At 39.6% G+C, this 24,166-nt stretch overlaps 1 protein-coding gene across 2 annotated transcripts in view; it reads left to right on the top strand.

Moving 5' to 3' along the window:
* Positions 1-23,406, top strand: part of KLHL15 (kelch like family member 15) — a 28,800-nt gene extending 5,394 nt beyond the window's left edge. For both annotated transcript variants that reach the window (XM_056861966.1, XM_056861965.1), the window contains exons 2-3: positions 12,756-13,467; positions 22,164-23,406. In XM_056861966.1, coding sequence (XP_056717944.1) covers positions 12,763-13,467; positions 22,164-23,273 — 1,815 coding nt within the window. In that variant the 5' untranslated portion in view covers positions 12,756-12,762 and the 3' untranslated portion in view covers positions 23,274-23,406. The remainder of the gene's footprint in view (positions 1-12,755; positions 13,468-22,163) is intronic.
* The last annotated feature ends 760 nt before the right edge of the window (positions 23,407-24,166 follow it).

Genomic DNA, 24,166 nt, shown 5'->3' with positions numbered 1-24,166 from the left:
GCGACGTATTTCCATTGCTGCTGTACGGAGATTATATTTTAGCTGGTTGTATACTCTGTTCTGATGCTACGTTTGGCTCAAATTTCATGCTGTTTCTCCAAAATTAGCACTTTTTAGTAGTCTACCTATCATTTGCAAGTGTACTTGCAAGGATGTTAGATGGACAAAATAAGTTCATTGCAAATAATAAATGTTTGGGTGACCTTCGGGTGACCTTTGAGACTGGTTCAGATTATAACAGCTTGTGTGTAGTTGGGTAAATGTTATAGTAAAAAGGTTTACAGTGATAAGCACATTTTAGGCATTTTAAAATTATTTTTAAGATGCTGAAGATCTATTAGGCTTGAGAGTCCTACTTCGCAGAATGACAGTTCTGAAGATACATTCTTTCTCTGAGCTGTTAGAGAGATATTAAAAATGCTCAGAGTTAGAGAAATATTAAAAATGCTTGGAGTTAGAGTATTACATTGTTGTGCAGAGAAGATCCCAGTTCATATAACTTTTTAATAACTTAACATGAATTAATTACTACCTTATACTTATTTTAAAGAGTGCTCTTTTATATTGTTGCCTTTCTTATTCAAATCTTATTTTGTTACATAAGTGCTGAAAAGCTGCTAAAAGTTCTGAACTGTGTGCACATTGGAAAAACATTGTGGATTTATCCTTGTTGATTGTCTGCAGGCAATGTTCCTTCACAGCTAATAACTAATGTTCACTCATAGTGAACATCCTCCAAAATCTATTAAAATACCACGTGTATTTGGAGAGTCTCTTAAGGTGTAAACCTTGGTTAAAAGTTCTTAAGTTAAGCATCTTATTACACTTATTACACTTGCTTTTTAACACTGCATTATGTGTATGATCTGCTCCTATGCATGTTTACTCTCAGGTGAGTTTCACTGTCTGGTGGATCTTATTCCCTGTAGCATATATAGGATTGGCTTCTGTTCCACTCAAACAAATTAAAGAGCTGTGAATTAAACTCTTTTGTCCTAGAGTACAAACTATTTTCAAGGTCAATACTGGATAAGTGACATTTGCAGAAGTAAGACTAGTATGTGCAGGGGGATAGCCACAAAATATGTAATGTATAACTTTTGGTTTATACAGTGTGCATAATTGTGGTATGCATTTGAAAAGTTGTGGAATTTTCACATGCATAAATATATTGGGCTATGAATATTGGACTGTTGGAATTGTCTGTCTGGAAAATGGCGCTTGTAGCAGCTATAAATGCATCTGTGGAATTCAAGTTGAGTGTGCTAAGATGATGTATATTTACTCTTCATGTAGTCTGTCATTGGCAGATATTTTGGTTCTTGATAGCAGGCAGCATTATATCTTTAAATATTAGATTAGATGCACTGGTCTGCAAAGCTGAGTTCCACTGAAGGAACAAAACTTTTCCATGCTCCCCTTCCTGGTGCAGCTCACTGTACTACCCAAAATACTGCTCCTGGAAGCTTCTAGGGCTCTCAGGAACAGCATGTGAGGAGGTCCCCCTCCACTTTGTAGGAAAAACATTTGGATCCAACTCATCGTATTGGAATAGTTTATTAGGATCAAAGGGTATAACTTAATATATTTCTATAATATTTTAAATGTAAAGGCATACACACACTCAGTTTTCTCTTAAGGTATTGACATATCTTTGCTTATTGGGAAGCGCAGCTAGTAAAAGGGAACAAAATTCCAGGAAATCTAATGTATAAAAAAGATCAAACAACTTTGGGCAGCAGTTATTTGGAATAATTTAAATGTACAATATGAGATTTCCTTTATAGTTCTTTGTTATATGAGATTGAAGTGGTTTGCGATGTTTTACTGCGGAATTGCAGATTCTCTTGTCAGTTACATTTTAGGAGATTGTTACACTTGAATAGTCTTATGTCTGCAGTTGAAATCCATGAAAGCAATTGTTTACTAGAACCCTGAGTCCACTAATTAGAGCTGATGTAAAATTGTGACCTAAGAAAATTAGATGTTGGTAAGAATAGTTTTAGCTGAGCCAGTATGATAGAGTGGTTTGATGTTACATAAAGACCAGGGGATCCCAGATTTATATCTCATCTCATGGCCTAAGTACATATTACAGTGTTGTGCCTTTTACTGTGTGTTGCTTTCGGTGTAAGTTCTGGGCCAAGTATTGCTAGGGAGAACAGCGGTATAGGCTGGTCTGGTACAGATATAATTTAGTGTAACTAACTATGGCTAAGGAACTAGGAATGAGCTGCTCATCTGTTCTGTTTCCGTGTCTCATAAATTCTTCCCATCCTTTCCCTATCTATGTTCTTAGCATTAACCACTATTGTCAGGTCTGTTGAAACCATCTTCAAACCATGATTTCATTTTCTGTTAACGGTAAACAGGTGACAGATTGGTCCATGCACAGGTAAGACTGATGTTGTCGAGGAAGTAACTAGACTAATTTATCAGCTGAAGTTGGCATAAGGTGAAAGGATTGTTAAATTACTTGGGACATGGAGTATAAAAAAGTGTATTGTTAGATGTATACACGCATCTTTCTCTCGGAAGCTCCCAAATCCTTTCTCTTTTCCCCTTTGTGGGGACTCAAAGCAGCTTATATCGTGGTCTTCTCCATTTTATCCTCATAACAACCCTGTGAAGTGGATTAGGCTGAGAGTGACTGGCCCAAAGTCAGCAAGCTTCCATGGCCGAGCAGGGATTTGAATCTGGGTCTCCCAGATGCTAATCTAACATAACTACTACAACACACTGGCTCTCAACTTTTCTTCCTTCCCTCCTCCTGGCACTATCTCCCGGAGAAAAGTCTGGCTCAGTGACAAACGTTGTGCAGTTACAGATCACTCGGGTGAGTTTTATGATGACTTCTGCCCAACCCAACCAAGTCGCACAAGTTGTATGAAGGCTGCCACTGGGCCCAGGCAAGTCATGTGGCATCACATTATCTGGTAGCCACCACCACACCTGGGGGAGTCATTCAAATTGCATGGTAGCAAGTTTTCCACTGATTGCTACTGAGCCTTCTGCAATGAGTCTTTCCTCCAGGACAGGAGGGAAGGGAAGAGGGGTTGACTGGAAGGCCAAAATAACCCTGGAAAGGGCCTTCCTTTCTGCCTTTTACTGGCAGAAACCAAGGTTTGAAGGCTGGCAGTTTTATTGAGGTTGCTTAGCAACCTTAACAGTGGTCTGAGATTTTAGAGAACATTCATTTTTAAAGGTACAGGTACTGTATCTATTGCCCTCACCTGTATGGCCCAGGCTAGCCTGATCTCATCAGATCTCAGAAGCTAAGCAGAATTAACCTTGGGTTTATAGTTGGATGGGAGACCACCAGGGTTGCTAAGCAAGGAAAGACAATGGCAAACCACCTCAGTTAGTATCTTGCCTTGAAAACCCTATTGGGTCTCCATCTAAACGAGGAGCCTCCCCACTGTGAACATCCAAAGGTCAAATCCAAGACCATTGGGGATAAAGAGTTTTTTTCTTTCCATTAGAGCAAGGATAAATCGGTTTCTTTGCCAGCCTACATTGAGCGTTTAATTCAGGGGTGGGGAACGTCCAGCCCAGAGGCCATTTAAGGCCCTCGAAATCATTTGGTCTGGCCCTTCGTGGGTCCTGGCAGATCTGTAGCTCAGAAGGATCTAAGACTGGCGATCCGCCCCCTCCTGCGGACAGGAATAGCCTCTATTCAAGGCAGATGTGAGTTTGTTTTGCCAAGAAAAGGAACCCCCCACCTGCAGAAGAGTCGTTCGCTATGGAGCTGCTAGGACCACCCAAGAAACTGTGTTAACCCTTTCCCACCCGGGCCGTGGAGAAACGTATTCCCTATGTACTGCGAGCGGGCTGGGGGCAGAAGTGGCAACAATGGAGGGGTTAAAGGGGGCAGAGCCAGAATGCTCATGGGGGGGAGAGTTCTTAGCCAGTGTGTCCTCATTTAATCCCTGTAGGTGGAGGTAGGAGTCGGCTGAAGAATCTGGCCCCGACCATGCGAAACAGGAGCAACTCCAGCGTGTGGCTGGATGGCTATGCCTGGCTGGTGCAACAGACCATCCTGTGCCACCAGGAGGGCGAGTGCACCACCGGCTGGATGCCTGCCTGCTTGCCTGCAATGGGGGGGTCATCTGGGGCAGCTGCCTGCTTGGGGCTTGGTCGGCTAATTTTTAAGTTGATAATTTTGTATGGCCTGCAAATGATGTTATAAATATCCAAATGGCCCTTGGCGGAAAAAGGGTTCCCCACCCCTGGTTTAATTAGAGCAGAGTCAGACAAACCTGATTCAAATAAGCAGTTCCTGGCTCAGGTTAAAAAGCTTTACAACTTGGCTCCATCAGCTATGGAAATGCTGAAGGTGTCCCTGGTAGATGCCCCCATGGCGGCCCTGCAATCTTTGGAGCTAGTCTTGGAGGATGGCATGGGAAATATTAATGATGCATTAGATAGAAAAGCAGACTTTAGATAGAAAAGGCAGCTACCCTTGCAATTCAGGCCTCGGCTACAGCCTCGATATTTGCAAGGGCTTCAATTGTCTGGATAAGAAAATTAATTCAGCTCCTTTCAGGGGAAAACAGAAAGGTGGCAAAAGGACTGAGCAGAGTACTGAAGGTGTCCAGTTTTATAGCGATGCCTCCTTGGATGTGATGACATTTGAAGAACGGGCCATAGCCACTTCAGTGGCCATGAGACGGGCCCTTTGGCTCAGGTCCTGGCCTGCCGGTTACCACTCTAGTTTCAACTACAAGTCAGATAAGTCCCAGAAGCAGGGCAAGCAATGATGCCAGGTCACTGCAATCTTGGACCTGAAGTTTGTAAATCGGTTTATCTAGCGCAAAAAGTTCCACATGGAGACGCTTCAGTCCATTCTAGAAGCTCTCCGTCCAGGTGCCTTCCTGTCCTCCATAGATTTAACAGAGATGTACCTCCATATACCCGTACATCTAGCCCACAGAAAGTTCCTAAGGTTTGCTTACTAGGGAGAACATTTCCAATTCTGGGCTCTATCTTTCGGGTTGGCATCAGTCCCCAGGGTCTTTACCAAGGTTTTGGTCAATTGCACCCTTACTTGGACGACATTTTAATCTTTGCCCAGTCCAAGGAGTTAGCCCAATCACACACTCGCAGGGTCATTCAGTTCTTAGAGAGTCACAGTTATCTAATAAAGTGGCAGAAGAACATTACTTCCCCTCAACATCTGCTCCACTGGGCATCCTGTTTCGCCTGATTAAAGACCTGGATTTTGTTAGAGAATACTAAAAGATTAGAATTAGAAGGTTTTAACCTACGTTTTGGATGGCATGCATTCTTATGGTATGACAAGGAGAAGGTAAATAAAGATTTTAACATTCACATTATTAGAGTTGGATTATTTCAAATTTGGAAAAAATATAGAAGGAATTTGGAAAATAAGACCCCGGGATGGATCAATCCAGTAGAAGCTTATATGAAGAGAGGGATATATTTAAATTTAGAAATGGATGTATATAGAGAAATTATTGAATGTAAAGAGGGAGAATGGGTCTTAAGAAAATCAGCTTGGATTTCATAAAAATAAATCCAAACTGGAAAAAATATTAATAAAGGGAAATAAAGGTCTGATAGGAAGAATATATAAATTATTAATTGAAACTAATTTAAAACAAGAAAGAATTAAACCGGTAATGGTGAAATGGATGAAAGAGTTAGGATTTAATATTGATTTGGAAATATGGGAAAATTTATGGTAGAGAGAATTTAAATTCACAATAACTAATGAAATCAGAGAAAACTTATATAAAATGTTTAATAGATGGTATATAACACCTGTGATGATATCTAAAATGAAAAAAGGAGATATGGATTTATGTTGGAAATGTGGAAAGGAAAGAGGCACTTTTATGCATGTATGGTGGATATGTGAAAAAATTAAAAGTTTTTGGAAAAAAGTTATTAGGGAAACTAATAATTTGATTAATGGTAGAGTAAAAAGAAAACCTGCATTTTGTTTATTGGGAATTCCACAAAACAATATGTGTAATAATGACAGGGTTATTTGTCAATATAGTTTTGCTGCTGCAAGAATTGTAATAGCTAAAGTTTGGAAGCAAGTGAATAAACCTTCAATTTGTGACTGGAGAGAGAAATTATGGATGTATATGAGGATGGCCAAAATAACTGAATTCCTACATGGAAAAGATATAGAAGAATTTAAAAAAACTTGGGCAAAGGCCGTCACATATTGGGATAAACTGGCAAAAATGGATTTTACTACTTTAATTAGTGAGTTATAGAAACTAGTTTTAATATTTTTATATTTTACTGTTAATAGATATTTTTAAAATCGTTAAGACACTTCTTCGGAAGTCGGGTGATGGGTCACTTTTTTAAGGTGGGGTATCTTTTTGGACCTTATAATTTTGTAACAACGAATGTATTAACAAGTATATATAGATACTCTTTTGTATTTTCTTTTTAATTTTTTTTAATATTATTGTATTTTTTATGTTATAAAAATTAATAAAAATTTATAAAAAAAACACCTGCTCCACCTAGGAGTCATCCTGGATACTTCAAACAACTCAGTGATGTTGCCCCCGGAGAAGGTAGAAAAGATAGTATATTTTGCCAGCGAGGGCAAAATCCACGAGACTGATGACCCTGGCAAAGCTTCAAGAACTGATGATTTCATGCCTAACCTGTGCACCATGGGACAGGTTCCATGCTCGTCTGCTTCAATGGGCACTTTGACCCTTTCAGAACCAAATTCTCTTGAGGGAGGATTCTCAGGTGCATTTGTGGGCTCAGGTCTGCAAGAGTCTCCGTTGGTGGACAGTTCCTTCTTACCTGAACAGGGGTGTGTCTTGCATCCATGTAAATCTGGATCGGGTCCTTGTGGAAGTGAGTCTGGAGGGCTGGGGAGCCACGTTACAAGAGCATCTGGCCCAGGGTCAGTGGAGCCACCAGGAGAAGTCATTGCACATCAATGTGCTAGAAATAAGGGTCATCAGGAAAGCTCTAACTGCCTTCAGTCCCATGCTAAGAAACAAGCATGTTTTAGTGTGGCCGGACAACACCACAGCAAAAGCCCATGTCAACAAACGGGGGCTCCCGCTCATCTTGTCTGCATCCAGAAGTGGTACCTATCCTGCGGTGGGCGGAGAGCCACCTCTGCTCTCTCAAGGCAGAGTACATCCAGGGAGTTCAAAATGAACATGTGGACTGGCTGAGCAGGCAGAACCTGGTCGAAGGCAAGTGGTCACTGAACAGCAATGTTTTTCAACAGATCTCCAAATTATTTGGCCTCCCCAGGGTAAATCTGTTTGCATCCAGGAAAAACCATCAACTGGAACGCTTCTTTTCCGGATTCCATCAGCAGGGAGCAGAGCAAGTAGATGCCTTGATTGGTCCCTGGCCGGAGGGACTACTGTATGCTTTTCCACCCCTACCCTTGCTTCCCAGAGTTCTCAGGAAGGTGCGCAAGGAGAAGGCCATGGTGATCCTGGTGGCACTGGACTGGCCTTGGCGCCTGTGGTATCCAGTTCTGAAGGAGCTGTCTACATGAGCCATGATGGTTGCCTCTCCGGCTGGATCTTCTGCATTGGTCCTGTCCACCATCCAGTCCCCGACTGGTTCAGGCTGACCGCATGGCTATTGAAAGGCGCATGCTCTTAGGATGCGGTTACAGTTCAGAGGCGGTGAGTACCAAGATGGAGTTACGCAGGCCCACGACCAGAAGAATTTACCTGGAATGCCACACCGTTTGTCCAGTGGGGCCGAAGAAAGACCATTGATCCTCTGTCCCCATCCTTGGCTGACATCCTCACATAAAGTGACAGCTGCACTGAGAGCAACTGGGAAAAACAAAGCACCAGGAGCAGATAGGATATCAATAGAGCTATTCCAAGCCACAGAAACGGAGTCCATTAAAATCTTGACAAGAATATGCCAACAAATATGGAAAACAAAACAATGGCCCACAGACTGGAAACGATCAGTTTATATCCCAATTCCAAAGAAAGGAGATGTCAAAGATTGCAGCAACTATCGAACCATCGCATTAATTTCTCATGCAGGTGAAGTGATGCTCAAAATCCTACAACACAGACTGTTACCATATATGGAACGAGAAATGCCTGATGTTCAAGTTGGATTCAGAAGAGGAAGAGGCACTAGAGATCATATTGCAAACTTACAAAAGAAAGCTTTTGACTGTGTGGATCATGAAAAGCTGTGGCTGGTTTTAAAGGAAATGGGCGTACATCTGATTGTTTTGATGGGCAACCTGTATTCTGGACAAGAGGCCACGGTTAGGACAGAATATGGAGAAACAGAATGGTTTCCAATTGCAAAGGTGTTAGACAAGGATGTATTTTATCTCCCTACCTCTTCAATTGGTATGCAGAACATATCATTAGGAAAGCTGGATTAGATTTAGAGCAAGGTGGAGTGAAAATAGGGGGGGAGGAACATTAACAATTTGAGATATGCCGATGATACTACATTACTGGCAGAAAATAGTAAAGACTTGAAATGACTACTGCTGAAAGTTAGAAGAGAAAGTACCAAAGCAGGATTGCAGCGAACATCAGGAAGACAAAAGTAATGACTACAGGAGAATTGCACAACTTTAAGGTTGACAATGAGGAAATTGAAATTGTTGAAGACTTTCTATTCCTTGGTTCCATCATCAGCCAAAAGGGAGACGGCAGCCAAGAAATCAGAAGGAGATTGAGACTGGGAAGGGCAGCCATGAAGGAGCTAGAAAAGATTCTGAAGTGTAAGGATGTGTCACTGGCAACCAAGATCAGGTTAACTCATGCCATCGTATTCCCTATTACTATGTATGGGTGTGAGAGCTGGACAATGAAGAAAGCTGATAGGAAGAAAGTAGATTCTTTTGAAATGTGGTGATGGAGGAGAGTGTTACGGATACCCTGGACCACCAAAAAAAGAAATCAGTGGGGTCTAGATCAAATCAAGCCTGAACTGACCCTAGAAGCTAAAATGACTAAACTGAGGCTGTTGTACTTTGGACATATTATGAGAAGACAAGAGCCACTGGAAAAGACAATCATGCTAGGAAAAGTTGAAGGCAGCAGGAAAAGAGGAAGACCCAGCAAGAGATGGATTGACTCAATAAAGGAAGCCACGGCCCTCAATTTGCAAGATCTGAGCAGGGCTGTCAAAGGCTTTCACGGTCAGAGTTCATTGGTTCTTGTAGGTTATCCGGGCTGTGTGACCGTGGTCTTGGTATTTTCTTTCCCGACGTTTCGCCAGCAGCTGTGGCAGGCATCTTCAGAGGATTAAAACTGAAGGACAGTGTCCTTCAGAGACACTGTCCTTCAGTGTTAATCCTCTGAAGATGCCTGCCACAGCTGCTGGCGAAACGTCGGGAAAGAAAATACCAAGACCACGGTCACACAGCCCGGATAACCTACAAGAACCACCGAGCAGGGCGGTTAGGATACTTTGGAGGACATTGATTCATAGGGTCGCCATGAGTCGGAAACGACTTGACGGCACTTAACACACACACGCACAAATTGGAATGCCCATCAAAAAGCAGTGTCCAACAAAATTAAACCTGGGGCTGGAGCTATTGTCAATTTTTTTCCATACCAAAGGCAGCAAATATATCCCAGGGGCTATTCGGGTTTTCACCTTTAAAATCATTCCAGTTGTCCTTTTTGGTGTTGCCATTTGGATGACTGTTGTGAATGAATCTGTAGATTGTCCATGGCTTCATTTTTTACGAAAACTCTTAAATGCCCCTCGATGTGTTGCTGGCGTTACCCTTCGCTCCGAGTTTGGCCAAATGTCGCTGGAAGCCAGGGCATGGTTGGCCACCTTTCCATTCCATTTATTTACTAGCTCCTTTGACCAAAGGTCTTGAGCTTAAGGTTGGCCACCTTTGAGTTACAACTTAAGGTACACTTTGCACTGAGGGGCTCCTAGGTTCTCTGAAGCAGGACCCTTTCAAATCCTCATGGAAAAACTTAGATGAGAAATTGTCATTGTTGGGTTTCTTGCAGGATATGTTATTAGATCTTGGGAAAATTGAAGCTTTCACCAAAATTAAAAAACACATTAAAGAGCTTGATTATAACAGCACTACTTTTCGTGCTCGCCGCGTTTGTTCATCTCAGTTTTTCGGAATACCACCACCACGCAGTTTGCCCGCTTATACTTATTATTTGACAACTCGTCTTTCTAGAGCCTTCTGTTTAGCTAGACTGAATGCTAACCCCTCTATGGTTATGCAGGGCAGGATTTTGAATATACCATACCCAGACAGGACCTGTCCTTGCTCTTCTGGCTCTATTGATTCATTAACTCATGCCCTCTTGGAATGCCGCTTTTATGAGGAACTTTGATCACCTTTTAACATATCTTTCCCCTTTTAACATATAAATCTAATGCCTCTGTCTCTGATATAATGCCTTTTTTATTAAGTGACAGGGATCCCAAGGCTACATTGTCAGTGGCAAGATTTATTTCTGTCCTTATATCCCTCAAACATTAGATTTACACTGCTCAAGATCAATGGATCAAGGAGCTTCTAAGGGATAAAGGAAGGAAGGATAACTGACTTAATAGAAAACTGTTGTTATAACATTCTGTCCTGATGTCAGAGGCAAAATTCAAAGCACTTCGATGAGTAGCCGTGTTAGTTTGTCTGTAGCAGTAGAAAAGAGCAAGAGTCCAGTAGCACCATAAAGGCTAACAAAATTTCTGGCAGGGTATGAGCTTTTGTGACTCACATGAAAGCTCATACCCTGCCAGAAATTTTGTTAGCCTTTATGGTGCTACTGGACCCTATCTCTTTTCAAAGCACTTTGTTTTTCTTAATTGCTGCTGAGAAAAAGACTTAGTAGCAAGTAATGAATCTAACCCATGCCACTGTTATACCATCTTGTTGAACTCCCTTCTAGTATGACTGTAGCTGTAGTAGCCTGAACTGAGAACGGTTTTTCAGCTCTATGTAGAATGCTTCTCTCGAAAATGGTGTTCTGGTTTATACAACTTCAGGTGTCATTAGTTTGTTGTTGTTGTCATAGCTTCACATGGATGATTTGTGTTCAATTTGCAATCTACTTTAGACTCCAAGTCTTGGGTGTATTACTACCTCCCTCACTTAGACTGGCTGTTGAACTTTGACTCTAGATTTCTTATTGTTAGGTTTAATTTTTGCTGCTTTCTAGCACAGCTTATTTTACATAGTCTTTATATTTACAGTTCTCATTTTGGTAAAATCTGCAATTTTGCTGATTGTACTGTGCTCCATTTTCCTTAATCATAAATGAAAATGTTGGAAATACTGAACATTGTGTTGACCTTTGCAAATTGCCTCTGCATACTTTTTTGATAACAGTTTATTCTTGTCCATATTTATTAAACATCTTATATAGTATTGCTGTTAGGTCAAATGCCTGGCTGAAATCAAGATATTTGAGTTTGTTACCTTTTGTCTAGTGAACTAGAAATCTTATAAGAAAAACTGATTGTTCTTGATTTGTTCCTTAATAAAACAGTGGTGGCTGATACTCTTTCCTGTAGGTGTTAACAATTATATTATTCCCAGGTAAAGGTCAAGCTTAATATACCTGTACCTTTTTTCCTTCTGTAAACTGTAAGTGTAGTTCGTGCCAGTTTTCTGCTTATAGCCAGTGATTTATGCTTTTATATAAATTAATGTCTTGTATTTTAAAATAGATCTGCTCAATCTAAAATGTGAAAACCTTTAAGATACACTATTTATAAAGAATTTTCAGAATTTCAGAATGTCAAAATTGTCTTTAGAACCTCCAGATTAGCTTTTCATCTCTCTCCATGAATTTAGATAGAATGGCCAAAATAATTGTACTTATAAAATATAACTATTTAAAGAGAAGGGAAGTTGGATGTTTAATTGCTATGGAGTGTAAGCCACTTGTAAGGAGGGTAGTGAGAGCGGGTTCAAAGTCTTCATTCTCACTTTATGACTTGCTACTGTGTTCCAGTGTAGAACTTTATGGATGAGTCTGGTTGTGAGTGCTTTATTCCATTCTACCGCAAGACTCCTTCACTGAGGAAACAAAATTATTTACCACCTCACTTATATGCAGCAAATACTTTGTATGGTTGAGCTTTTGCTCCCCCCCCCCCCCAGCTAAACCCATTGCTGTGGTTTTTGGCTAATGTGATACCTTGGAGCTTAAAAAATGTAATTTTAGAAATTTTTTTTTTTTTAAAAAAACTTTTTGTTGCTCTATTTATATAGTTGAGGGGTACAGGGAAAGAAAAAGGGAACGGGGTAAACGTTAACATTGTAAAAACAATACAGTATTGTAAAATGATTTCTAAATAAAATATAGTTACAAAATAACTTTAGTTTGTTATACTCGCATCAGGGTAATCTCTTATATTTTAAAAATTCTTATTCTTTTTGGCAGTTAATTGAGATAAAAAAATATAAAACAGAGTTTGTTATAATATTTTAGCATACTTCGTTCGTGTTAATTGCATTTCATATAAGTATAAAAAGATGCCCACTTCTCCTCGAATTGCTCAATGGAATCACAGAGTTTGGGATTTAGTTCATAAGTCATTTTAGCCATTGTTGCATATTTTAGAAATTGTTATAAGTAGCTTATAAGGGCCACCTCTCTCTACTCTAGAAGCAAAACTTTGCTATTTAGCAAAATGCCACTTTGCATTTGTATCAAAGTATGATGATTTGTTTAGAAAGTTGCTATGTGTTTATACTTTATGAATTCTTAGAAATTATGATGTTTTGTGTTTTCACTTTTTTCCAGGTGATTCATGGCAGGGGACGTGGAAGGCTTTAGCTCCTCCATCCATGACACCAGCGTCTCTGCTGGGTTCAGAACACTATATGAGGAGGGATTGCTTCTTGACGTCACTCTTGTTATTGAGGATCATCAATTTCAGGCTCATAAAGCACTGCTTGCCACCCAAAGTGATTACTTCCGAATTATGTTCACAGCTGATATGAGAGAGCGGGATCAAGACAAAATCCACTTGAAAGGTCTAACAGCTACAGGCTTCAGCCATGTTCTCCAGTTTATGTACTATGGAACCATTGAACTGAGCATGACCACTGTTCATGAGATCCTGCAGGCTGCCATGTATGTTCAGCTTATTGAGGTGGTGAAGTTCTGCTGCTCCTTTCTTTTAGCAAAAATCTGCTTGGAAAATTGTGCTGAAATTATGAGGCTCTTAGATGACTTTGGTGTAAACATCGAGGGAGTCAGAGAAAAGCTGGACTCCTTTTTGTTAGAGAATTTTGTGCCACTCATGGCCAGACCTGACTTTTTGTCCTATCTGAGCTTTGAAAAACTCATGACGTACTTGGATAATGATCATCTGAGCAGGTTCCCAGAAATAGAACTCTACGAGGCTGTTCAGGCTTGGTTGCGGCATGATAGAAGACGCTGGAGGCATACCGACACCATCATTCAGAACATCAGGTTTTGTTTGATGACACCATCCAGTGTTTTTGAAAAGGTTGGTGCCTTTGAAAGCAATAGTTAGAATTCATCATTGCGGTTAGGGCAGCATGCTGTTCATCTGTCATGAGTAAAATTCCCAGAATTAGGAGGAGGGAAAAATAAGACCTAAAATGGAACATTGAAGTCTTCAGTGTCTGAAACGAGTGCCATCTAGCTTTTAAAACAATCCCCCCAAATGCAAACTAGCAGGATTTACAGCCAGGAAACAGGTAGGTTTGCAGCTTTGTTTTTTGATTGACAGTGATAGAGAAAACATTTATTTATTTATTTATTCAGATATTTATCCCATCCTACCTCCAAGGAGTATACACTGTGCTCACCGGTGGTGTAGATTTTTTGGAAATATATGAGTTAAAAAATTTTCAAATTCCTTAAATATTCAGGTTTAGCATATTTATTTTGACTTCTATTTAGCAAACAAATTTAAAAGTAACCCATGTTCATTTTATGCTCTCATAGCAACAAATGCTTGAATTTAAATATTTTGATGAAGGGAAAAAATACATCAAGTGTAGTTTAAATGCTCAAACAAATTAAAAGTTCTATGTGGAAATCATTTTTATTGGAATAATAATTGTAAAAATAGCATAACATGCTTTCTTTACATTATTTCATTTTAAGGAAAAAACCCTGTGGGCACTAAAATTATTGACACTCTAATTTTAGCATACCCCAAAGACCTTGGCATGGCATAGCATGGTCATGGTTGTCCACTTATCTGTTTCAACAGAATTTAACTCTCTTCCATGAATGTTAATGGGGACTCTCAGTTTCACTCTCTCTAGCATTACTTGGTAGTTCCATATAAGACTTGTGGTTATGATCTCCGTTTTACCATGTGAGTTGAGACTCATGTACATAAGAATTTTATCATTGGGTTTGTTTTGTCCTGCACAGCTAAATCATGATAATTTTTAAACATCTAGATTACTTTATTTATTTAGGTTTCTAACCTGCCCTCAATTCCTGGACAAGTCAGGCTCATGGCGGGTAACAACAGATAAAAACAGCAATAGGATCATAATATATCTACATTTAAAATTATTAAAACCATAACAATATAAATTAATATTAATATATAAGATGGTGCATTAAAATCATATTTGCCGCTGAGAGACCTGGCAGAACAGTCAGCTCCCCCATTTAATCAATAAAATAATGATCCATTTATTCATTCCCCCTTGCCTTGAAAATACTATGGGGTTGCTATAAGTCAGCTGTGACTTGATAGCAACATTAAAAAATCCCCCTTTACAAATCCAGCTTGCCTGATACTGTGTTAAGAATGTCATCTATTCATTGTTAGTCTTATGAAATGGTGAATCTTTAGAAATGGAAAATTTTCTACAGAAAAAAAACACAATAAAATTTCCTGACCCATGTATCTGGTTCTGACCCCCCCCCCCTTTTCCCTCTGAACAACACTGTAATGGTTGGTTGGACTGAGATATGACAGGCCCAGAGTTACTGACAGTTGAATCCTAAGCAGAGCTCAATTAACTTAATGCAGTCCTAAATAGAATTACACTCTTTTCTTTCTTTATTTGTTTGTTTGTTTATTTATTTTTGCAATTTATAGGTCACCCTCCCCGACTGCAGCCAGGCTCAGAGCAAATGTCATTGATGTATTTTATATGATATCATATAAAATACATCGATATAATAATAACAATTATCCAAAAAGTCTAAATTTAAAACAATAAAATTCCAATTAAACTTAAAAACCACAAAAACTACAGATGGTGCCTAAATAACACTCATGTTGCCTGAGAGAGGCTGCAGGTACTCCTCAGCTAACATAAAATAATATAAAAGGAGGGGAATAGGGAGGCCAGCAAGATGACATTCGTGGCTGTCCTCAACCATAGGCCTGGTGGAATAGCTCTGTCTTGCAGGCGCTACGGAACTCTTTAAGGTCCCGTATGGCCCTGATGTCACCAGACAGAGCATTCCACCAGGCCGGCGCCAGGGCCAAAAAGGCCCTGGCTCTTGTCAAGGACAGCCACATACTCTTAGTGCTTGGGACCACTAGTAGGTTATAATCAGACAATCGTAAAGATCTTCAGGGGGTATACCAGGAGAGGTGGTCCTGAAGATACAAAGGTTCTAAGCCGTTTAAGGCTTTAAAGGTCAAAACCAGCACCTTGAACCTGATATGATACTCCAGATGGAGCCAGTGCAGTTGGCAGAGCACTGGCTTTATATGCTCTTGGGGCAAGACCCCTGTGAGGAGTCTTGCCACCACGTTCTGTACCAATTGGAGCCGCTGAATGTCTCAAGGGCAGCCCTATGTAGAGCGAGTTACAGTAGTCTAGCCTAGAGGTGACCATCACGTGGATCACCATGGCAAGGTCAGGGCAGGAGAGATAGGGCACCAGCTGCCGGGCTCGGCGAAGATGTAGAAAAACCACCTGGGCCTCCATGGACAAGGAGGTGTTGAGGATCTCACACCCAGACTCTTGACGATGGGTGCAGATGTCAGTTGCACACCATCAAGAGTTGGGAGCTGGCACCCAATCCCAGGCTACCCCGGCCTAGCCACAGGACCTCTGTCTTTGCTGGATTCAGCTTCAGCCAGCTTTTTCTTAACCAACCAGTCACGGTGTCCAAACACCCGGCCAGTGTGTCCGGGATGGAGTCCGGATGGCCGTCCATCAGCAGATAAAGCTGGATGTCATCAGCATACTGATGACACCCCAGCCCGAAACTCTGGACTAGCTCGGCAAGGGGGCGCATATAGATGTTAAACAACATATGGGAGAGGATAGCTCCTTGCGGCACCCCACATACCAAAGGGTGCCACTGTGACACCATCTCCCCCAGTGCCACCCTCTGTCCCGGACCTTGGAGAAAGGAGCACAGCCATTGGCAAGCTGTACCCTGAATCCCCGTCGGCGAGGCGGTGGTCTAAAAGATCATGATCGACCATGTCAAAGGCTGCTGATAGATCTAACAAAATCAGCAGCCCTGACCCGCCTTGATCCAGCTGTCACCAGAGGTCGTCTTTGAAGACCACTCAACTCTGCAAAGGATTGCACTACTGGTAAGTGTCTTGCCAGAGTGGGTATTAAATATAGGGTCCTCCTAAAATAAATACAGGCTCTTAAACTGACCCTTTCAATAGTACCCCATGTTGCCTCTCCTTATAAATAGATACAGAGCCTAAGCTGACAAGGCTGCACTAACTCTTGTCAGTCTAATTAAAAATTGATTTCTTGTTAATACTGTTGTGCAAACCTTATATAAGTTTTTAAAAGAACAAAACCTCTCAATCCTAAAGGATTTTACATTCCTGATCTAAAATAGAATATCAATACAAGCATAGTAGACAATAATTAAAGTATTTTATTCCTAGATTTTTTAAAGCTGCTGTTCACATACTTCACACCCTGCCGATATGTTGTCACTACTTAAGGCAAATAAAAGTGTCTGATCTTGCAGGCAACTTTGGTTGCATCCTACCTCCTCTCTGTCCAATATTATCCTTACAGGAGGAGAAAGAAGGTGAAGAAGATTATAAGCTTTGATCGTAACTCCTTCACTTTTCTTCTCTCACAAAAGGGAAGATATAAAATGGAGAACCTGTTTTGCTTGAATGGTAGCATTAAGCAATTTGTTTCTCCTCCACCTTCTTATCTTGTGCTGAGGTTTGAGGATGTTGCCCTTTGTAAGGGGACAGGGGTCCAGAAGGAATTTCTTTGGAGGAGAAGGTTCGCAGGGTGGGAGGTTTTGTCAGTATATGGTCCAGTTATTGAACCAGGCAAACCAGCCAAGCAAAGGCAACTTTCCAGTCTGTGATACTTTAAGATGATACTCAAGGAAGAGCAAGAAGGTTGGGAAAGCAAGGAGAAGTAAAAGGTTAGGCAAAAATCAGGGCATGATGCACCACAGAACAGTGGTCTGAGAGTAATATTCAGGGTGTGCTGTGTTTCACAAATAGAGTTTGAAGGCAGGAAGAGGAAATTATAAAGGCTGAAAAAATTTATCCCCTGTCATGCACTGAGGGATTATCAAGGACAAAAGAAGTTGTGTCTTGAGTTGGCAGGCTTCTTCTCCCCTGTATTCAATGCTATTAGACACATATAGAGTTCTTATGATGCTTCCAAGTAAATACGTTTTTTGGGGGGGGAGCATTTTAGAAAACTAACTCTCATTTCTGTGTAACATTACAGCATCTTTATTCCTTTTTGATAGTCCATGCTTCTCAGTTATAAATGGGGAAAACAACACTGGTGTGAGTTACAGGGATGTGTTTTGGTGACTAAAACTGAATAAGGCTCAACTGAGTTAGAAGCTGAGTTTTTAAAAAGGTGTTTTCTCAAAAGAGAAAAGAAAGCAAATAACTTCTAAATTTTATTTTCCTCTGACAGCTTCATATGCTCTGTGTTATTTTGTACACAGAGTTCTGTATTAAACAGATGTTAATTTAAAACAACCCTACCTTTGTGTAATCAAATGTACTTCTGCATTTATTTTTCACCTGCTCTGAGTTCATAATTTTCATTAGGCAGATAGGGTTATGTCTGTAACAGTGCCATATCAAGTATAGCTGTCGTACTAGTTTGACATTTTTCCTTACTATATACAGGTCTAAAATGGTTGTTGAAAACAATATGCAGAATGCTTAAGTTAATGTGCTTATTCATAAAGGTATACATTTGGAGAAACTTTATTGATATGGTGGGTCTTACAAATTAGGTCTCTAAAATAGGCTTTCAGAGGTAATCCTTATTAGTACATCTGCTTAAAAATACATTTCTCAAGTTGAGACTTCTGTGCTATGTACTAATAGAGTGAAATAACAGGTTTTAAAAATCATGCTTAATAACTAAGAGTGACAGATATTTTCTACCACCTAGCCCTAATGCCATATTTCTTGAATTTTTTACTGAATAAATGTGTTTGTATTCTGACTGTTGTGTACTGTAGTCATTGGTTACAAACATTTAATTTGATGTATCTTTTAACGTTCCTTTTGATTTTCATACTTGTCACTTTGCTTTTTTATTTTTGGTAGCCTTGCTCACTTTATGTGTTAAATATTTTCCTACCTTTTCTCATCTTTATTTTCAATTTCCAAAGATATTATTTATCTTGGTTTTTTGTATCCAAAAACAGTTGTTTTGGCATCACCTCACACATTGGTCTCTTAATGAGGTCCCTATACGTAGAAGCATTTCTGTGCATGTGCTGGTCTCCCAAAGGAGAGGGGTCTAGTCTAGGCAATATTTGCTGGAGAATACTAATTTACTGTTTATTTCATGGCTATTTCTCTCTTAGTGTCTCCTGCTTCCACTCCAGTTCCAACTTCTAATAGCATTTGGGTTCAGCTTCTAGATATTTTCTTCTGAATACTTTGTGTGCCTGGACAGTATCTGTGGTCTCCTGAATGCAGTCAGGGGAATATAGATGTTGCCTCTGTGTGGGATTTTAAAAAAAGAGAGATTAGAGACTGCAACCTGAAGGTGCTAGAAGCTTGGATTCTGTAGGGCAATAATAAGGTTATGTGATGAATTGAAAGGACAAAAATGTAGGAATTCTCTTAATAATTGCTTGTGGTGGCCTCTAGGAGCAGGAGGCCAGTACATACAGAAGTGGGGAGGCGGGGAATTCTATACAATGTAATGTATGGCTTCAGTAAGATTAGACATCTGTGCTGACCTTGGTTTACCTTATTTTGTCTACATGTTCTGCTCCTAGCATAGACTCCCTGATCTAGCAAGAGTGATGTATGTATAGAAGTCACTTTCATGCAGTAATTACTTTCCAGATCACATCCCACATGCACAGTTGGATTGTTACCTGGGATGAAAAAACCCACATATGTCACCTGAAGCTGTGTGCAGTGATTCCTACTAGAGTGGGTTAGTGTATGTATCTTCTCTCAATGGTCAGTGTAATCAGATTTGACAGTCCTGATTATTGGACTGAATTTAATGTGTTGTAATATGAAATAGGAAATTAAAAAGTTAAATATGATATTTTCTTACAGTAAGTAGTACATTTTAGTTAACAAAATGCTACCTTCAGTATCTTTTGAGCCTTTGGGTAATATGTAAAATTAAATTTAAAGTGTCATTGTTTCAGACAAATTATTAATCATCTAAAAATCTTTGGTTTGTGGCCCTAGTATATTCAAGCCTAGTGTATAAGCATCCTTTTCTGTGTTGCATCTTGATCACTGAAAGTTGTAGTGAAGACAAATTCAAGAAGGTTGATTTGTGAGGAAATTTATAGCTGCCATTAATCTCTGTGAAGAGAGGAATTCTCATATACATAGAAAATAATTTAATTTGGGAAGGCCAATGTTTTAGAATATTTACTGTGTTGCTTATTGGTTATATAGAGCAGGCTTTGAGTTGTATTTTTGTGCTAGTTAACAACCTGTGTGGGGGTGGTGATGTGAACAACTATTGACTAGTCTTAATGGTGTTACTGTGACAGCAGTCTGTTTTGGTGGTGCTGAGATTTCTCTTGGTGTCCCCTCCTAACTACTTACGTATTTTCTATGCTTTTCATACAACTGCTGTTGATTCAAAATAAAATCGGTATATTGCTGTATGAACTACAATGTTACAAAATCAGTTAGATCCATAGGACTGTTGTGTGTGTTAAAAGCAGAGGTTTTCAGGATTCAGTACAGAATCCTAGATTTGGTGCCAAGTGCAATACATCATGTGAAATTCTAGTCATAGGTTACTGAGTATGGCCTTTCAGTAGTCTGAGGTTCATGTTTTTAACATCTGACTTTAGATATATATGTTAAATATCTGCCCACACGACAGATATTTATGTAGATCTCTTGTCTAGGAGAATGAAGAGGAGTCATAGACTGAGGCACACTGGTGTAAGGAGTAGCAACTTTGTGTGGCATTGTTCTTTGGTAGTAATAATATAAATGAATTGGCTAAAAGATATGAGATTTGGAATAGCTCCTTTCTCTGCTCATAACCTAAGAGGTTGTATCTACCAAAATGTCCGCAACATGGAAATTAATGCTAGTTAGTTATTGACATAAAAGAATACTAAATGAGTAAACAATTCATTTTTCAGGCAGTTTTTTTCCATCATTTTTGCATGAATTCAATGTCACATTCTATTCTATTGCATTTTTATCCCATTTTTCCTTTAGTGTGCTCAGTGTACATAGCCATCACCCATATTTAATTTCCCAACTACTCGTATGAATTGGATTAGATTGAAAGTGACTGACCCATGGTCACCAGTGTTGCCAGCTCTGGATAGGGAAGCATCTGGAGATTTGTGGGGGGGGGTCCTGGGGAGGGGAAGGATCTCATCAGGGTACATGCCATACAGTCCACCCATCAAAGCAGTCATTTTCTCCAGGGGACTGTTCTCTGTAGCATAGAGATGAGTTGTAAAAGTGGGAGATCTCCAGGCCCCACCTGGAGGTTGGCAGCTGTAATGGTCACTGTGAGGTTCCTGGGTGAATGGGGATTTGAACCCAGGTCTCTCACATCTTAATGTGACATTATAACCACTGTATTGTGCTGGTTGTCATTCTCTTGATTAAATGTTTAGGCCCGGCCAGAGACAGAAAATTGAGGACATATACTTATATTGTGGTGTATTAGAAGCTGCAAGAGAAGTTCAGAACAGAAAATCTTCTGGACTGAGAAACATTTGCTATGTCCATATGTATAAATATTGAGAAAAAGGGAGCCTTGAGTTTAGGCATTAAATGATAAAATATGACTTTCATTCTTCTACACTGTTTAAAACTGATGATTCTTTGCATATGTTTGAAATGTACATAGTTCTAAAGAGTTCAGAAATTTGAACGCATGGGGTTCACCACATGGTCATTGTGGGAGTGCAAGATCAGTCTTTGGTTGAAAGGGTGAAAGGTGGCAGGTAGCAGCTGTGCAGTACCACTTAAGAACAATCTTATCCCACTTGTACATTCCTTGTCCGAGGGCAGGATTTGAGGTCATCTATTTTTTTAGAAGCAGTAAAAGAAGTGGCATTTTTTGGTTGAAGTATGAACTGTCCCAGCAAGATATTTTGATACAATTTACATCTTGCTGTCTAAATTCAGCAAAAGTTGTCCATGGATCTTTGAATGTAGAGCTGAAGAGTTCACTACTGTCTCAAAGTTGTGCGGCCTAAGATTTGCTGGGTTAATTGTGACATCCGACAATGGTAGCCAAAGGGCATGGCACTTGAAAGAACAACGGAAGCCCTCTTGGACATCAGAGTATCTGTTACCAATCCACAAATGAATTGAAATAACACTGTATCTGCTTGAAGGACTCATTTGACAAGAGTAAAAGCATGGGGCATCTATTTATACCACATCTCAGTTTGAAACATTAAAAATTGCCATGTAAGAGACACTTTCTGCAAATTAATTTTTTTTAAGTTCTAAAGCACTAATCAAATTAATAATTCTGAACAATTCTCTTGTTATGAAAAAAAGATCTATGGACATATAGGTTTCAGTATTCGAGTTCCATCGATAGGTCAGGGCAAGCAACCCAAAAGGGAGGAGGATGGGCAGAAGGTATGAAGGCTTTGCTGGACTTGCAAGAACCTCAAGTAATACTTAATATTATGTGGTTTATATTTGTTCCAAGGTTTTATTGAGTGATTGTTTGAAAGCGATTTCTTCTCCACAGTGTGTTCCTTGATCCATACACACACACACATATATTTTTGCTCTATCCTTAGGTGAAAACATCGGAATTTTATCGTTATTCCCGGCAGTTGCGGCATGAGGTGGAACAAGCTATGAATTACTTCCATTGTATTCACCAGCAGCCTTTGATGGAAATGAAATCAAATCGCATTCGTTCTGCCAAACCCCAAACTGCAGTATTTAGAGGAATGATAGGGCACAGCATGGTAAATAGTAAAATCCTCCTTCTGCACAAACCAAGGGTCTGGTGGGAGCTGGAAGGCCCACAAGTACCTTTACGTCCAGACTGCCTTGCCATTGTTAATAACTTTGTATTCTTATTGGGTGGGGAAGAGCTCGGTCCAGATGGTGAATTTCATGCTTCTTCCAAAGTGTTCAGATATGACCCAAGACAAAACTCTTGGTTGAGAATGGCAGACATGTCTGTACCACGCTCAGAATTTGCTGTTGGAGTTATTGGCAGGTACATCTATGCTGTGGCTGGGAGGACAAGGGATGAGACATTTTATTCAACAGAGCGATATGATATCACAGAAGATAAATGGGAATTTGTGGATCCCTATCCAGTCAATAAATATGGACATGAAGGAACTGTTCTTGGGAACAAGCTGTACATCACAGGTGGAATTACTTCCTCTTCCACATCTAAGCAGGTGTGTGTGTTTGACCCCAGTAAAGAAGGGACTGTGGAACAACGAACAAGGAGGACTCAAGTGGTCACTAACTGTTGGGAAAACAAATGCAAAATGAATTATGCAAGATGTTTTCACAAGATGATTTGTTATAATGGCAAGCTTTATGTTTTTGGAGGTGTCTGTGTAATCCTTAGGGCCTCTTTTGAGTCTCAGGGATGTCCATCCACAGAGGTTTATGACCCAGATGTTGATCAGTGGACTATTTTGGCTTCTATGCCAATTGGTAGAAGTGGCCATGGTGTAGCTGTGTTGGAAAAACAGATAATGGTTCTTGGAGGTCTGTGTTACAATGGTCATTATAGTGATTCAATTCTCACTTTTGATCCGGAAGATAATAAATGGAAAGAAGATGAATATCCAAGAATGCCCTGCAAACTAGATGGTTTACAAGTATGTAGTCTACATTTTCCTGAATATGTGTTGGAACATGTTAGGCGCTGCAGCTAAAAGATCCAGAAAACTATTTATAGACTGGTAGGGTGGAAGGGGAGAAGAGTGAAAGCCGATTTAGGCCCACTGAAGACATTGATCTGTGTAATACACCTTTTAATTTAATAAAGAAAAGAAAGAGTATACAGGGGATGCATCTAAGTTTATTAGGAATGCCAATAACTAGTTTTATATTGTGCTTTTGGTTTTTATTTTTACATGCTATTACTGTATGTTTTCAGAGAGAGGAAACAGAATCTGTTTTTCCACTTCATGTTTTTAAAACCCTATCATATGTTCATTCAATATGAATTAGGGCAGCCACATGCTTCAGGAAGCATTGAAATATACCCTGTTTGCAAGGTGGGACAAAAGCACATTTATTTTAGAGATGAAAAATTTCCAGAAATTTTTCATGGGGGGCATGTTTTTCTAAAGTGTTTTTATTGAAATTTTCAGAAAAATTGAAGTATATGCAATACTTTCCTGTCAAAACGTAACTTATTTTACTGATCTAACACCACAAAATGCACCATTTATAACGTAGCTTATAACATTGTACTACTTGGTATATTTATGAGGTTTAAATATCATAAAACTAAAAAAAATTGAAAATATAGACAATATTTGAGAAAGAGTTGCAAACTGCTGCGCTCTATGCTACCTTAGCACGTTTCTTGATTTTTGCCTTCTCAGAAGTAGGAAAAAATGAAAATTGAAGGTAGAAAACAAATTCTGTAATAAAGAAAAAATATTTATTTGGACAGAAGCACTTTCATACAGTCACAATAGAATATTTAGATATAAAATGTTAACACTTTTAAATAATGTAGTACCATTAAACAATATAGCATATTGTTGCCAAAATTATTCACATATAAACCAACATTCTTTAAGATATGTTTACAGGA

This window comes from Euleptes europaea, chromosome 16, assembly GCF_029931775.1.
Source record: "Euleptes europaea isolate rEulEur1 chromosome 16, rEulEur1.hap1, whole genome shotgun sequence".
Lineage (NCBI taxonomy): Eukaryota > Metazoa > Chordata > Lepidosauria > Squamata > Sphaerodactylidae > Euleptes > Euleptes europaea.
This window is presented reverse-complemented; position numbering and strand designations above follow the sequence as displayed.